The following is a 16814-nucleotide window of genomic DNA, read 5'->3' as shown; positions in this document are numbered from 1 at the left end:
TTCTCCAAAGGCTAGTAGTTTTCAGTGGCTTTGTGCAAGTCAGAAAAATAAACCCAGAAAAATTAGTTTACTTAGTGGGACACTTGGTACTTAATAGCTACACATTTGATGCAACTGAATATTTTTGAAGCATATGTAAAGCACTTTACTGACTTTAAAGCCTTGTGTAGCAAAATGGATGTCAATTTGAAGGTAGAGTTTTACGACCAAATATTAAAATTTTTACCTAGGAAATGTTTAATGGCAGGATTAGATAATTTTAGATAGAGCAACTTATATTACAACATTGCAGTGGATTTCTGGTGTCTAGTCTTTACTATAGAAAGAATTAAGACAGTTATTTTTTGTACAGACAAAGTAGCATAATTACAAAAGGAAAATGACTTGCATTCTTCCCCTGGACTAGCCCACAGAATTGGTTACTTCCTGAAATGAGGATGTTGCAAATCACTTTTCTTACTCTTGTCATCCAGGGTTGTCTGAAAAGATTGAAGCTACCAAGTAGGGTCTTCCCTGCTTTCCCTCCTTTCCACTTCTAAATATTTCCATCCAACACATTGACACTATGTAGTCTCTCTAAAATTCTGTTTTGATCATGGCACTCTACTAAAAATTTTTTAGTTTAGGTTCCCTTTGCCTAAAGGATGAAATCCAAGTTCTTTTAACTGGTATTCGAGACTTTTTACATCCTTTGTCTACCATTCTTGGCTTCTCTCCTTTTACCTTTCCCTACGTGAAGCCTATTCACTGATTTGCTCACTTTTTCTCAAGAACATCTTGCATTTCCTACCTCTGCTGAAATACCCATCTTATCAAACCCTTTTTCCCTGTAAATTTTAGTCATCCTCAAATCCCACCTTTTAAGGAAAGCCTTGTAGTTTATTGCTTGTAGCATTCATATAGCACCTAATTGTGTCCCAAATTGTGAAATATCCCTTATCTTGTTGTCTTCGAATATTTTTTTATTTTTTAAATTAAATTTTATTTTTTAACAAGCCAGAAGGAAAAAATCAATTTTCTCTTCCCACTCTACTCCACCATTAGGGAAAAAAGGACACTTTTAGCAAATATGCATAGTTGAGCAAAACTGATTCTCTCTTTGACCACATCTGAAAAATAGATCTCATTCTGCGCCCTAAGTCCATCATCTCTCTGTCAGGAGGGTAGGTAGCATGCTTCAGCACTGATACCCTGGAATCATGGTTGGTCACTATCAATCAGAGATCAATCAGAGTTTTTATGGCTTTCAAAGTTATTTATTTTTACAGTTAGAACTATCATTTAAAACTTGTACTATTATTAACTTATTAGGAATTTTTTTGCCTGTGAACTTTTCAAGGATAGGGCCTAGGTCTTTTACTTTTTTTTTTTTTTGGTGAGACAGTCAGGGTTAAGTGACTTGCCCAGGGTCACACAGCTAGTGAGTATCATATGTCTGAGGCTGGATTTGAACTCAGCTCCTCCTGACTCCAGGGCTGGGGCTCTATCCACTGAGCCACCTAGCTGCCCCTCTTTTACTTTTCCTTACAATATAATCAACACTAAGTAAATCATTGGGTTTTATGGATAAAAGTACACACAGGCAACCTTTAAGTGGTTATACAACCAATTGTTTTGTCCATTTTAAAATGCTTTCATTTGAGACCTTAAAAATACTACTGATGTCTAGCGTTTATAATCACATGGTTGGTCTTGATTTCTGAATTAGCCTAGCCACTCAGTGTCATGTGCTTCCACCAGCAGAAACATTTAGCATATATGTTGGTCCCTATCGAAGACCCGGTTAGTTTTGAGGTAAGTAGACTTGAGGAGCTCTTGCTGTTGACCAGTTACTTTCCCACTTGCATCTTTTAGCTCAGTTCTATGAAATACCTCTGCCATATGTGGAAAATTGGTTGTAGACCTCCCTGAGATTTCAGCATTTATCAATTATTAGGCCATAATTTTAATAGCTGTCTTGTATATTTTAAAGCAGAGAGTTTGATATCATGCATTTCAGTTCTAAGTCTGTTCTAAAGTTAGAGAACAGTCTGTAATCCTGAACTACTGATCTGAACTCATAAATTGCTCAATGGCTAAGCGAAGGACTGCCTTTTCAAATCATGGGAAGTTCTGAAAGAAGCTTTACTCGTTGGAATATAACTTTAGACGGCTGCTGAAGTGACTAAAGCATTCTGTCTATTCTGTTATTTGATAAACATGTATTTCCAGGGTAAAGACTGTAGTAGAAAAAGTAGTTAGTGGGATCATTAATTACTTTGCTTGTTCTTCAAGATTTTACACTATTAATAAATGAAACTCCACTTGTATTTTACTAATAACATGTGCCTGAATTTCCTAAGTGTAGCATTTTTAACATGTGCATTTATGAATACTCTTTTTTGGAAATGCCTTTGAAAAAAGTTGAAAAAATGCTTTAAACTAATGAGGAAGCTAAACTTTGAAATGGAATGTATACTGGTATTTACTTACTGCCCTTCCTTGTTGTGGAAATCACTCAGTACTTCTCTTTAACTAATATTTTGTCCTACATAAATACCTGTTAGGTGTAAATCATGTGTGGTGATATAAATGCTTAAATCAGGCCTGCCCAGGTTGGGAAGAACTATTCCAAACCATTCAAGTGTCTGTGTGCTTGGACATTACTACCATTCTTTCAATATCGGGTTACCTCTGGCTTAACAAGCAGAAGAAACAAAATAATCTATTAGATGGTATAAAATTGCAGTGATTTCTTTGAAAGTCAGCAGTATTTGTTCCTGTTTAGACAGGCATTTTGTTTCTTCTCGTTATCTAAAGGTAAAGCTAACAGGCCTAGTATATTTGAAAAGCCTTCAGTTCTTTGGGTAGGCAGACCTTTCCTGCCATCATCTTTTGCACTCATTCCCTCAAGACTTGTAGGAGGCAAAAAAAGGGAGTACAGGACAAGGAGAGAGAGCTCAAAACAGTTTCTTCCACATGGATACTTTTATTTGTTAGGAACTACCCAGAAGAAAGTGTCTCACATACATATATAAAATTCTGGTTAAGGAGGTAAATTTCATTTATATGGGAAGGATGAGACAAATTTAATCCAGAATTTAATTTTGTCCCGTAGTCACCACCCTTTCAAAAAACCTTTAAAAGTTTACACTATACTTAGGCAAGTTTTTAATGGAAAGAGCCCTAGATTTGGAGTCAGAGGACCTGGGTTCATTTCTTTTTACTTACCTATGTGACCGTAGGTGAGTTATTCAACTTCTCTACGCCTCAGTTTCCTCAAGCAGTTGAGTGGGGTGTGAATCTTTTTGTGATATAAGTAGACTATTTGAAAATATTGTACCCTAAGGGTTTATAGGAATAATCTTTAATGATTTGGTCAGTGATTTTTCTAATTTTTCCAGATTTCAACCCAGGTTGAAAAAGCCTTATTCTTAGGTAAATAGTGCATATTAAAGCCACTAAAGAGCCACTTATGTCTAGACAGCTGGTGGCACAGTGGATGTGGTGCTGGACCTGAAGTCAGGAAGACCTTCTCAGTTTTGTCATATGTAAAATGGGGATCATAATAACACCCACCTCCCAGGATTATCACGGGGTTCCCATGAGATACTATTTATGAAGGATGTTTTAAATTTTAAAGTGTTATATACATGCTAGCTATTGTTACTGGGTTTTCTTTCCACTTGCCAAGCTATTTATAGCTCAGGTTCAAAGTCTGTTCTCATAGTAAGAGGCTCGAGTTAACCTGTGATTACAAAACTATAAAACAAAGAATTATTGGGGTTTTTGGAGTCTATATAAATACTAAATAAATGTTTGAGGCAAATATTTGTTTTAAAGTAGAACACACAGGAAGAATATGAGAGTACACATTGAACTCTTTCTTCCTCCTCCCTACCTCCTAACTTCCCCGACTTCCTCCATATTTTGGCTAAAATTCCACCTGCTGCAAGAATCCTTTCCCAGTCCTCTTTAATCTCATTGCCTTCCCTCTGGGATTGCCCCCAGTTTATCCTGTGTATATGTTTGAATGTTGTCTCCCACTTTAGACTGTGAACTTCCTTAAGAGTTTGGTTTTTTGCCTTTCTTTGTAGCCTCAGTGCCTAACACAGTGCCTGGCACATAGTAGTCACTTAATAAATCCTAATTAACTGACTGACTATTCTTTACCTCCACTGCTGAAAATAAGACAAATTTTCCACTCTGGATTGAGTGGAGTCAGCAGGTCAGGGTAGAAGTTGAAGTCACATATTAGCTACTCATATGAAATTGCTCACTAGTTTTAATGTCATTGAGTTGAATGGCCAAAATGGCCTGCTCGCTTCCATGTCTGGAATGCTCTTTCTGCTTATTTCTCCCCTTTGGAGTTTTTAGCTTCTCTCCAGGCATAACTCAGATGCCTCTCCCTCCTCATACCCAAAGCCTTTCCCGATCCTCTGAGTTGTCAGGACTTTTTCCTCTCCTCACATTTTCTTGTACTTCTCTCTCTGTGTCCCAGTTGTAACCTGTAGTTCAGTATAGGCTCCTTACGGGCCATGCATTTTTGTTTGTTTTGTCTTTTTATTTCTAGCCCTTATTCCTAGCATAATGCCTTGAACATAGAGTGGGCACTTCAGTCTCATTGAAGTAAGTGTGCTAGCTTATTCCACCTCTCTTTCTCACCCCTTCTCTCTTCCTCTGTAACTTACAACTGAAGAGTGTTAGGGATGAAGCAGGAAAGGGTTGAGGAAAGGGAGTCATTGGGGAGACCTGCAAAGAACAAGAATGTAGAAATTCTTTCCGCCTCTTCATTTTTTTAATCTAAATCTGAATTTAGAGAAGTAAAGCCATGTTATGAGCCAGGATATCAAGTAACTGCCATGAGCCAGGCAGTCAGAGTGTACAGACAGGTGTAGAGGGTGTAGAATGATAATCATGACATCGTCCGTGACCTCAAGGAGCTTGCCTTTTACTGAGGAATGTAAGTTTTATGGGAAAACCAACAGGTCCATTGTGAGACCCGTTCGAAAACCTTTTGCCATATACCTTCCTTCCTTAGATTTGGAGCATCAAGAACTGACGTCTTGTAAACAGCCCAGTTGTCTCTCTTCAGCAGTTGTACAACTGATTCTCCCTTGATGATATCACTTGCATTTTCTATCTGCTAATGAAATGCCTTGTTTCCCAGACAGTGGGCCCCCCCCCAAATCTTTTCTATTGGGAAAATCCTACATTGCAAAATTGAGGTTAATTTACCAAGTAAACCAACTAGACTAGAGTCTTGGCTAAAGACATGGGAACTGAACTGAAAGGATTTCATACCTCTGTATATTTTCTTAATTCAATTTTTATTTTCAGTTCCAGACTGAACTCTCCGCCTCTCCTGTCTAGTCTGGGGTTAAGTGACTTGCCTAGGGTTACACAGCTAGTAAGTGCCAGCTATCTGAGGCTGGATTTGAACTCAGGTCCTCCTGACTCCAAGGCCGGACCTCTATCCATTGAGCCACCTAGCAGTCACCCTTAGTCTAGTCTTAAAGAATACTAGACTACATGACATGGGCCGGCTCTCTAGGAAGGACAACGTCATGAACAGGAAACAGTGAGGAGACCCATTTACCTGGAGAGAATAAGAATAGCTAACCTTTATGTAGTGCTTACTATGTGCCAGGTGCTGTGCTAAGTACTTTACACTGGTTATCTCATCTGATCCTCACAACATCGCTGAGGTAGGTGCTATTATTATCCCCATTTACAGATCAGGAAACTGAGGCAAACGGGTTAAGTGACTTGCCCAGGGTCCCGCAGCTGGTAAGTATCTGAGGCTGGTTTGAATTCATAACTTCTTGACTCTAGGCCATGCTCTCCCTTGCACCCCCACCAGATGCCCAGAGAGAAGGGACTGATGGAGAAGAGGATAAGGGGCAAGGCTGGAGAGGCTGCAGAGGCTGGATTGTGTCAGATTCTCTGACCTTTTTCTTCCATTTCTGTTTACCTCTTCTCGTCTCCAAGTACCTTGGACTCTAGACATGGTCTGGTCCGGTCCTCGATGGGTCTCTTAAGTGCCCCAAGATGCTGGCAAGGGGAGAGTGATGCTGCAGTCTGCCTTCTTGGCATTAAATCTAGAAGGGACCTTTCCCCAAAGGCCATCTAATCCAGTGTTCTCACTGTGCCGACAAGGAGCCTGAGACCCCACGAAGACCCTGAGAGGATAAGCACCGGACCTGGGACATGACTCATTGGTTTTACTGCTGTATGGGCCTGCCTTGTCTAGAGACAAGGCCTTCCAGGTCTTTGCAGGTTCCTCCCCCCAGCACATCTCTTTGGTGACCTCTAAGCATGTTAAATCTCTGCACCCTGCGTATCTGAGGCAGAGTTCAGGTTCTGCTCCCACGCTTGCTCACTATGCCACCTGTCTCTTGTCCCCTCTGCAGAATACATTCAGAAATATGCAACAGAAGAAGCACTGAAGGAGCAGGAAGAGGGCACTGGGGACAGCTCATCGGAGAGTTCTATGTCTGACTTTTCGGAAGATGAGGCGCAAGACATGGAGTTGTAGTAGAAAAGGCTGCCTGCTTTTCAGAAAGACTATTATTTCCTAACCATGAGAAGCAGACTATAATATTCATATTTAAACAAAGCAATTTTTTTTATTACTAAACAAGGTTTTTATGAATAATAGCATTGATATATATATATTATATATCACCCTTTAGATCTTGATTTCTTGGTCATTTCTCAACCTGAGGTGCATAGCATATTCCCACATTCCATTTTGGTAGCAATATGCAGCCCGAATGCATGCATTCATAAGTCCATTTGGCCAAGTCAACTTGTATGCTACTGAGCTGTCAACGAAATAGCTGCTCTGATAGGTAGACGTGAGGACAAAAAAATACTGCTTCCTGCTTGGTGGTTCCAAAGAAGCAAACCAAACCAACCAACCAACCCTTGGACATTAAGATAGATTAGAGCTTTTTTCAAATTAAAGAGGAAAGACTTGGGGACGGAGAAGGCCTGATGTAAGCGTGCTTAGAGAGCCAACAACCCAGTAGCAGTGATGCTCCTTCCCATTAACGTTGGCGCCCTGTTTTACATGGAGTGAGCATAACCGAGTACAGGGAGCTATCTATCTGGAGTATTGACGCTTAAAGAAAGGTTTTTTGACTTGGATTTTAAGTACTTTTTTATATGTGGATTTCTGCCCTTCCAGCTACAGGGCCCTGCAACCACGGGTGTATTTGCTTTGGGGACCTTTTGAAAACCTTTTTCTGGACATGACTCATTTTCTTGGTCTGGATTCTGAGCTCCATCCCTTTTGTGGGCGGAGGGGAGGAAAGGAGGGAAATGACATGGATAGTGCTTCAGTTCATTCAGAGCACATGCAAAATTAGACTCTACTTCTTTGCCAGTTTGAGACTGCTACCCTTGACTGAGAGCTTAAACTTGCTCTTTCGTGCTTGAACTGTGTTTAGATATACATTGCAAATTGTACCTTCATCTACCAGGAAGGGTCTCATCACCAAAAACGAGTCATTATGCTGAGCATTAGACCTGGGAAGACTGGGCCAATGGCCATGAATACTTCGGCACTGTCATTTCATGTGTTGTCTTTTTTTTTTTTTTTCCGCTTCTTCTGCCACCCCTTGGCAGCGGCTTGATTACCGTCTGCTCCTAGGTGGGGGGAGAGGATATTGAAGACCCCAACACACATTCAGAATTCTAACAGAAGACAGATTTGAGCAAATAAAGGTTATTCCACCCAAAGTGATTATACATGGGGAAAACAAGTGCAACTTTCTTCAGGTATAGTTGAAGGATTCTTCTGAAGGGGGAGGGAGGGAAAGGGAAGGGACGAAATATCTTCTGATGTAGTAGAACAGGTTTTGAAGGTGGATTTTTTTTCCCTGTCAAGAGAGAATTAGACACTTTAAAATGCCCGCCAATCAGATGTAAACTCAGCTAGCTACATGTCCAGAGGTTGCCTACAAAGTTCCTTTCAGATCTTAATGTTGCCTGCTGTATTTTAGGGAGTTTTGTGAAGATTTTTAGACAGCCAGAAAAATTTTGATTCTTTTTTTCTTTTTTTGGTGCAACCAGTAATGACAGTAGCAAAATTAACCAATTTTGAGACACTTTAAAAACAAATGTTTTGAATGTCCCAGAGGGCTCATTTGGTAGATTTAAAAAAAAAAAAATTATCAAATGCATTTTTAAATTTAGAACTACCTATGTTCCACAAGATTTGAGTCAATGAGGTTGGAAGATAGTCTTTTTTTTTTATTATTATTATTCAAAAAGCACAATCAATCTCTTTTCCTTTGAAGAAAATATATAAAATACAACTTGCTTTAGCGTGATTATTTTCCTAAATAAAAAGACATACAAAGAATTTATTTTACATTAATTACGGGCATGGCGCAAAAGGTTTTCTTTCCTTTTTATTTGCTTAAGATAAAAAAAAGTGCAGTTACGTAGGGCTGTGGTTAGTTACCGTGCTGAAGTTATCTATCTAGCATTTGTGGCTTGTTGGAAGGGTAGTATTAACTATTTAACCTGTAATGGTGTACTTTAACTCTTATCTAGCACGTTGTATTCTCATTACTTTGGGGGAGGGAGGGTATCTCTGCTGGCACTGTCTAACTTGCTTACCTGCTGAATTAGCAGTTTGCTTGTGCTATAACCTTTACTGTAGGTGCTATTTAGGGGTAGGCTTAAAGTGCTGGGGGTGGTGATTTCAGTTAAAACAATAAAAAATTGTATTTTTTCAATATTGTATAAACAATAGTGTTCTAATTACCTTAAATTTATTTCCAGGTAACTATTGTTTTTAATCTAGTTAATAACCAGGTTGCCAGTCCATAACCAGATTTGGGGGCATGTGAACCAGTATACATCTCGTCTCCATGACCCAGGCCCATTTCTTTAATTAAACAGACAAGCCAACAATTCCTTCTACTGTAAAGCACCAGCATCAGAGGTTTTTTATAGTACAGGGTGCTCTCATAAGTGAGACTCGTTCTGGAGACCGGAAGCCAATTTGAGCATTGCTTCTTTGTGTGGTGTGTGTGTGTGTGTGTGTGTGTGTACATAAGCGTGTCAGTGATTACGTTTCTCTGTTAGCTTTCAGAGTCTCTGGCCATTGCTATACAAATTACATGGTGTCCTTTTAGTCTATACACATCCATTCTGAGGGACTAGCTATGGATCTGTGCATGTTTTCTTGGCTCTCGATGGGACATTTTCTTTATATGTGGAAACTGGTTTTCTACATGTCAAAAAAGATTGCCTAATTAGCATTTCTTATGCCTGATCTTTGCCTTTTAATAAAGCTGAGGGAAGTTGTAGTAGGTAATGAGGCCCATAGTTGGTCCCAAGTAACAGAGGACTCTCTGTATTTCAAGGGAATCCAGTGCCTCCCCACCTGCACCCCCCAATATGGCTGGGAGAGTAAGCCAAAACAGATTTTCCTACACTAACCAGCTCTGTCTATGGTCCAGACCTTACCTGGTTTCTCCCTTCTACTGCTCAGATTAGTAACCAGTGTCCCCAAGGAAGACTAGACCAGCTATTTTGGCAACTAGCAATGGCAATTTGTTTCCCTTTTTTTTTCCAGTTCAGGTAGTACCTGTGTTTTCTGAAATCCTGTCTTGTGGTTTTCCAGCACCATGCCATTCTCTGCCCCTGTTCATATGACTGATCTTAAGCTCTGGCCAAATACCAACAAACAAGATAATCTCACAGCAGCATTCGATCCGCTGTCCACTGGCACTCAATGGATTCTTGAACACCGGAGCCTTGTTAGAGGATAGTGGGTAGTGGTAGATGACCTAGAAATGGGCGCTTTGGCTCATGTCCTTGAGTGTCCCGTCCCCCCCCCCCCCCAGCTTTGAGGTCAACGTACAGTTTTATCCTGGAGGTGGGTGATCATCAGAGGTTGCCATATTTTGTCAGGACCTAACAATCTTCTTTCCGTTTCCAAAGAAGTTTTTCTAATTGCCAACAGGTTGATATAAACTCAGAGAAGTGTTTAACTTCTGAAAGGGAGTCTAATCTCAATAAATTCCATGAACCTCCCAATTCTCTTTGGTCTGATGTTTGATTTGTATTAAGCCTCCTTTTGTGATGACTGAAAAAAAAAATGAAAGGAGGCATCCTTTGTTAATCCTGATGGGTGAGATAGTAACAGTTCAGGAATTGGCTTCTAACTTGACTAAAATGATCTATGAACCTTTTGAGTCTCAAGGACTCACCCAGTAAAGTTAAAAAATCACTCAAAAAAGTTAGCAGGGTTTGTGTGTGTTGTATGTGTGTGCGCGCGTGCATGTGTTTTTTTAATCAGCACCCTGAAACCAGTTCCCTGAAATCAGTTTAGTTCAGATTTATAGGAGGGCAGCAAGTACTTCCCTCATCTTAACCCATGTTCATTTTCCTTCTGGTCATGTGGAACATTCACAGAGGATTCTGAAAGGTGATGGATTTCTCACTGGAGTCTGAGTCTCATGGAATGGTGTCTCAGGGGATGTGGAAATAATGAGCAGCTTTTAGCTATGTGAGGATTCTCTACCATCACTATATGCCACTCGAGGGCAGAGACCTGCTTTTGGACTTGTCTCAGTTGAGCAGGCCCTTTGGCAGGTCTGTAGGCATCATGAGAAATGGCCATTATTTACTGACTGTATTTGGTACATATTGTGTGATACTTGAAGAGATGAAAGGGGCCTCCAAGCCCTTCATTGGAGTCTAAGATTTTTATCTTTTTTTTTCTCCTCCCCCCCTCCCTACCACCTTTTTTTCTTGCATTGTGATGATGTAGTGGGCACATCTGTCAACATGACAAATGCCTCTTCTCTAAGACTATAACCTCTCAAATAGTTGTGTATAATGAAAGAACTGTAAACTTTTTTAAATAAAATGTATATACCTTGGCATTTGGCTGGACCTTGATCAATAAGCTCAGCTGACAAGCCCCTGTGTTTTCCCTTAGGAACTGGACTCCAAAAGGCCGGTCTCATAAATCTGTTGAAGAGGCGGTTCTGTGTACTTGAGTCTCGATCTCAGAACACATACTGCTATTTAAAGGGGATGAGTCTGAGGCGGATGAATGGATTGGTCTGGGAGTGTGTGTTACAGTACGAGTTGTTGATTCAAAAAAGAGCAATATCATTTTTCCACTAGACCTTTTCTAAAGTATAGTGGCCTGACCCTCATACTAACTTTGGTTCAACTGGGCAGAGTGCTCGTTTCTTGGTTTTAGCCCAGACCTTACTGAGAACGTGAAACCTCCCAGTCAAGCAGCCCTTTAGACTCCCAAGGGGTGTATAGTGAGTGCTTTGATCAGAAAATGGCCCCTAGTCCATGACAAGGAATGACTTCTTGAATAGAATGAATTTGGGAAGATGGATAGATTAGATTCAAGAATTGTGCCTAACTGAATTGTGTTCAGAGAGATGGTTTTCCTAGTTTTTTAGACCTCGGCACTTGCCCTCAGTCAACACTAGATGGTACTGTGAACTACATTTAATATCTAAACCACATCTGGTGTGGATCGTTTCTTTGGACAGCAAGACCACTTTTTCTACACTGTCATCTTCCCACATGCCAAAATTCCTGACTCACCTTCACTCCTTCCACTCCCTGCCCTCTTTTTCTTTCCTCTTCCTCCAATCTTTGATCCTTTTGCCATCTTTGGTAGCTTTTTGTAGTTCCCTAAAAATTTTTGAGACATTTGAGGGCTTCTTTTTAGTAAGCCATTGAACAGCCTGCATTCTCGTGGAAAATAATATCCACTTTGACTTTCCCTTAATGCCCAAGGGAGGAGAGAAGTACATTCCTTGTAGATTGAGTAGATCCTAGATCCAAGGCCCCCACTTTCTGATGAAGAATGGAAATAACAAGCTTTAGGAAAGAGCACTTTTGAAGTCAAGTTAATAAGCATTAAGCTCTGTTGCCCGACCACGTGCTAAGTGATGGAGATAAAATGAAAAGCAAAAAAGCTCAGGGTTTAATGGGGAAGATAGTATGCAAATGATGTGCGAACAAGGGATAGACAGGAGATTAAACTAAAGATCATCTCAGAGGGAAGGCGTTATAAATGAAGGACTGTGAAAGACTTCTTGGAGAAAGTGGAACTTGGAGACTTGAAGTCAGGAGGTGGAGATGAGATTTCCAGTCATGGCGGCCAGCCAGTGAAAATGCCCAGAGTGAGAGATGGAGTGTCGTGTATGAACAGCAGTAAGGAGGCCTGTGTCCAATGGGCTGAGGTCTGGATCTGAAACGAGTGCCTTTGGATGAATAATTAAGGTATTTATGTCAAAGGCACCCTTACATAACTGCTAGGCCAAAGTTTAAGAATCCAGAGTCTGGATGCTTTTTCATTTGAAAAGGGACAGAAGCTGACTTAGTCTTAGGCTTTTAGATTTGGAAGGGAAGTTAGAGGTCATGGAATTCCGTTTTACAGGTAAAGAAGCTGAGACCTGGGGGGCAGCTAGATGGCAAAGCGGATAGAGCACTGGGCTTGGAGTCAGACTTATCCCCATGGGTTCAAATCTAGCCGCAGACACTTAGCTGTGTGACCCTGGGCAGATCATTTAACCCTGTTTGCTTCAATTTCCCCATCTGTAAAATGACAACTCCAGTATCTACCAAGAAAACCCCAAAAGGGGTAATGAAGAGTTGGGCCACTGAAAAATGACTAAACAACAAAGCTAAGGCCCAGAAGCATTGTGACTTGCTCAAAGTCACACAGGTAGTGAGGGTATTAAATAGACCCAGGAACTGGTCTCATTTTGCTATACTACACTGCCTCACATCCACTGTTGTGGACAGCAGCCTTGAAAAATCCCTTGGGTACTCCTTGTGTATTCATTTGGGCTGGAATAATTTTTATTGATTTCGAAATAATTCTTGGTGACATACCTCTAGTCTCAGCAGTGCACTCTCATCTCTGGGGTTATGTGTCCCCACTGAAGCTTAGATGATTCTGGATAGAGAACTGAGCCTTGAGTCAGAAAGACCTGGGTTCCTGAGGCCAATCTCAGACACTACTAGCTGTGTGATCGTGTGCAAGATAGGTAACCACTGCCTATTTCCTCAGCTATAAAATAGAGATGATAATAGCACCTACCTCCCAAGGTTGTGAAGATCAAATGTAATAATATTCATAAAGCACTTAGCACAGTACCTGGCACATAATTGGTGATTAATGATCATTTCCTCCCTTCTTCCTCTCTCCTTCCCTTCCTTCCTTCTTTCCTTCCTCCCTCCCTTCTTTCCTTCCTCCCTTCCTCTCAAGCCAGCAGGACTAGGAAAGGATCCTCTCTAATACACAGAAAAGCCAGAGACTGTGGTATAATTTTGAGGAGTGAGAGTTATGTTGTCTCCCTAGTGTCAACCAGGCAAGGACCTGTCTTTTCTGGTTCATAATGGCTTTGGGAAGAAGAAGGCCTTGGCTTTTCTGAGTCCTTGGATTTTCATGAGCTTCACACTTCCTTATTTTTGAAAGCAAGAAAAATTGTTGGATTCCAGAGTAAAAAACCCTTATCTTCGAAGCTCAAATCCCATAGCCTCTGGATCCCTGTTTGGAGTCTCCTGGGGTAGACTACATTATACTGACAAGAGCCTCACTCAAATTTATACCACCCCTAGTGTCTGTGCTCTGGTACCATCTTACAGAGGTGACACGTTGCTGCTAAAGTTCCTAAGATAGCATCCAAGATGAACGCACTTGCCCAGATCCTACCCTGCTCTCATTGTTGGTAGCAAAGGAGTAGGCAATGTGCTCTATTCTTTTTAAACAAATGAAAATCTGTGGCTCTCTCTTGTTGCTCTCAGGACTCCAGTAAAGCCATAGAGCATCCCAGAGAGTAGATGCCACGTCCTCCATCATGTTGGGCCACACCCTGATGATGGAACCTCTCTCTCATCATTAGGGATGGACATGACAGAGAGTTACTCATGCTGCAGATGGGAACCCAAGAGAGACTTTCTGGATTTTGTCCATTTTCTGCAGTACTTCAGTTCCCCCCATTATTACAGCATATGCCTCTCAGATAGATAATAGACAACTAATTCCCCCAGCTAGGATCCTCAGATTTTACCTTATCTCCCAGCTAGCAGATTCCACCATCTCTCTCATCTTCACTCTGGAGGGCAGAGAACCCAGCTTTGGGAGTCTGCTCCTTTGTGACAAAGGCAGCTTTTTCACAAACCACTCTGCTTGGAAGACCCGGGGGAAGTTCATGCCGGGGGATAGGTGCTACAGGTGTTACTATCACCATTTTATAGGTGAGGCTGCTGAAAATAAAAGGTTTTGGGGTCTTGAAATAAAAGATCTGGCTGAATGCACACAGGGCCTGTATTATTTTCTTTAAAGGTATGTAGCAATGCTACCTGCTCCATGCATATATAACCAGAGTAATAATTATCTATTTGATGATGTTATTGGGGAGGCCTCCTATCTTGCCCCCTAAAACCACTCCCTGACTAGTTGTCAGATGCTTATGATTCCATGGTTAAATTTATCCCCTTGGTTTAAGAGTTGTCTCCAGTCCAATGCAAAAACATGCATGGAAAAGCAACAAATTAAGCCCTATTGGGCTTTACTGTACAGTAAGAATGAATTTATTGATCAGGTCTGGATAGTGAGAAAGGGACAAGGACAGGAAGAGGGAACTTGGTAGAGATTGGGGAAAAGAGGCAGAAATAGTATGATAATAGCCTGCATTTACAGTAAAGCACTTTACATACATTATCCCCTGTGAGAAGCATAACCACCATCCCCATTTACTAGGGGGAAAAAAAACAACAAAAAAACCAGATTCTGTAAAGTTAAGTTATTTGTGATCACACAGCAAGTTGTGGAGATTAGGGGCTGTATAAGGTCTCTCCCGTTTCCAAGTCTACTTCATAATATTGCAAGGCTAGACATCCACCTGGATTTCCCCTTTTCTTTACCCAAACCCCAGACCAATCTTTCAAATACTGAACACCCCGATGCTGACAATGCCTACTGTAGCCACCAGGTGGCTCTCCTGCCTCTCTGGCTGCCTCGCTTGGTTTTACCCATTTCCCACCTTTCCTTGATAGAGAGGCTTGCAGTTGGGAGAAAGAGACACAGAGATAGAAGGAGTAGAACGAAGGGGTGAGTGTCAGAGACCAGCCTGAAGGACAAAGTGGAACCCAAGGGAGAAGGGACTGACTTACTCTGCACATCCAGCATGCTGAAATATTGGAGGTTTCACAGATTCCATTTGATAAAATATTGGACAAAGCAATTGGAGCTGAAGTCACTCAATTCAATGCATAGTATTTATGTAGCACCTACATGTGCCACACAAACATAAGATGGTCCCTACTGCTAAAAGTTTTTATTTTCCTGAAAGGGATGGGGAGGGACCTGTGCATAGATAAGTCCATACAAAATAATAAAAATTATTCTGGTGGGGGGGATAATAAAAATAATTCTGTCAGCTGGGGAAATCAGGAAAGGCTTCTTGGAGGAGGTGTACTTGAGCCTTGAAGGGATCTATGAATTCCAAAGATCAGAGGGAGGAGGGAGAATATTCCAGCACAGCCAGTGCAAAGTAATGGAAGAAGTACAGGCAGATGCCCAGAAATGAAGAAGCTGGTGGCATTTAATCAACAAATGCAGAATGGCAACTATATGTAAGATCTTGTGCTAATAGGACAGCTAGGTGGTTCAGTAGATAGAGCATTCGGGACCTGGAGTCAAGAAGACCCGAGTTCAAATCCAGCCTCAGACACTTACTAGCTGGGTGACCCTGGCCAAGTCACTTAACCTCTGTTTGTCTCAGTTTCCTCAAATGTAAAATGGGGATAAGAATAGCACCTACTTTCCAGAGTTGTTGTTGGAGTCCAATGAGATAGTATTTGTAAAGCACTTAGCACATAGCAGGCTCCCAATAAATGCTTGTTCCTTCCCCTATTTCCAACAAGGGTATAATATGTGGGTAGGACTGTCCTTGAAGCATGGGCAGAAACCCCCTCCTCAGAGTATGTATGCACACATATCTCTTGCCTGCTTCTAATATAACTACGTGGGAACTTTAGGGGGCTGGGTTTGTCCATGAATGGATCAGGTGATGACAAAATATCCTAATTAACTGCCCAGCTGGAAGAACCCGTGACTGGAGTTGCTCTGGAGTTGCTCTGGAGAAACGGAGTGTACACCAAAGATGGGACCCACCTTTTCTCCCCATCGCTTCCTTTCTGCGCCGATCCAGGCAGGATTCCTCTGAGCAGCTGCATGGGCAAAGAGCTGATTTCCTCCTACCAGCCACCATGTATTCGTGAACATAGGATGCCTCTGGTTTGTTTTTTTTTCCCTTTTTCCTTTTCTGTTGATTCTTTCCTGCTCTTAGGTAAATGATTATTCGAGAATGAAAATGCCTCAGTAACCACATGAGGTATGACCTGAGGCTCTGCCAGCTGAGTTCACCAGAACAGGGATCAACCTTGAGCGTCAACCTTAAGATGGACATGCCCAGGAGGCAACTCTGTGGACAGTGCAAGGCCTGGAGAGATTTCAGGGCAGGGCACCTGACCTTCCTAGCCAACAACAGCCATGCCAGGCCAGCAGCCCGGAGACATCTGGGGTCTTTCCCTTCTCCAGCACCGAACAGAAGGGGCAGGGAGAGAGTACTCCTCCAACCTCCTACATGACCACCCTTGTTACTCTTCTCGTGAACATTATTATAGGAGCCTCCTAATTTGTTTTCCTGATATCTTAGCCTACCCTGCGGACTATTACTGATGGACTGATATAAACGTACAGTTCTGTAATCTTCCTAATATACTCCAACAGTTTGAATTATGTTTCTGGCCTCCTTAAGAGC

The 16814-nt window shown here is 41.5% G+C and overlaps 1 protein-coding gene across 2 annotated transcripts in view; it reads left to right on the top strand.

Annotated features, from left to right (window-relative positions):
• UBE2H (ubiquitin conjugating enzyme E2 H) overlaps positions 1-16297 on the top strand; it is a 152710-nt gene extending 136413 nt beyond the window's left edge. The window contains exon 7 of one of the 2 annotated variants that reach the window (XM_027840130.1): positions 16091-16297. In XM_027840130.1, the coding sequence (XP_027695931.1) occupies positions 16091-16272 (182 nt within the window). In that variant the 3' untranslated portion in view covers positions 16273-16297. Of the gene's footprint in view, positions 1-6392; positions 10890-16090 lie in introns of those variants that run through there. The other variant, XM_027840131.1, reaches the window with a different exon arrangement.
• The last annotated feature ends 517 nt before the right edge of the window (positions 16298-16814 follow it).

The sequence above is a fragment of the Vombatus ursinus genome, unplaced genomic scaffold (genome assembly GCF_900497805.2).
Source record: "Vombatus ursinus unplaced genomic scaffold, bare-nosed wombat genome assembly UNPS02014839.1, whole genome shotgun sequence".
Taxonomy (NCBI): Eukaryota; Metazoa; Chordata; class Mammalia; order Diprotodontia; family Vombatidae; genus Vombatus; species Vombatus ursinus.
This window is presented reverse-complemented; position numbering and strand designations above follow the sequence as displayed.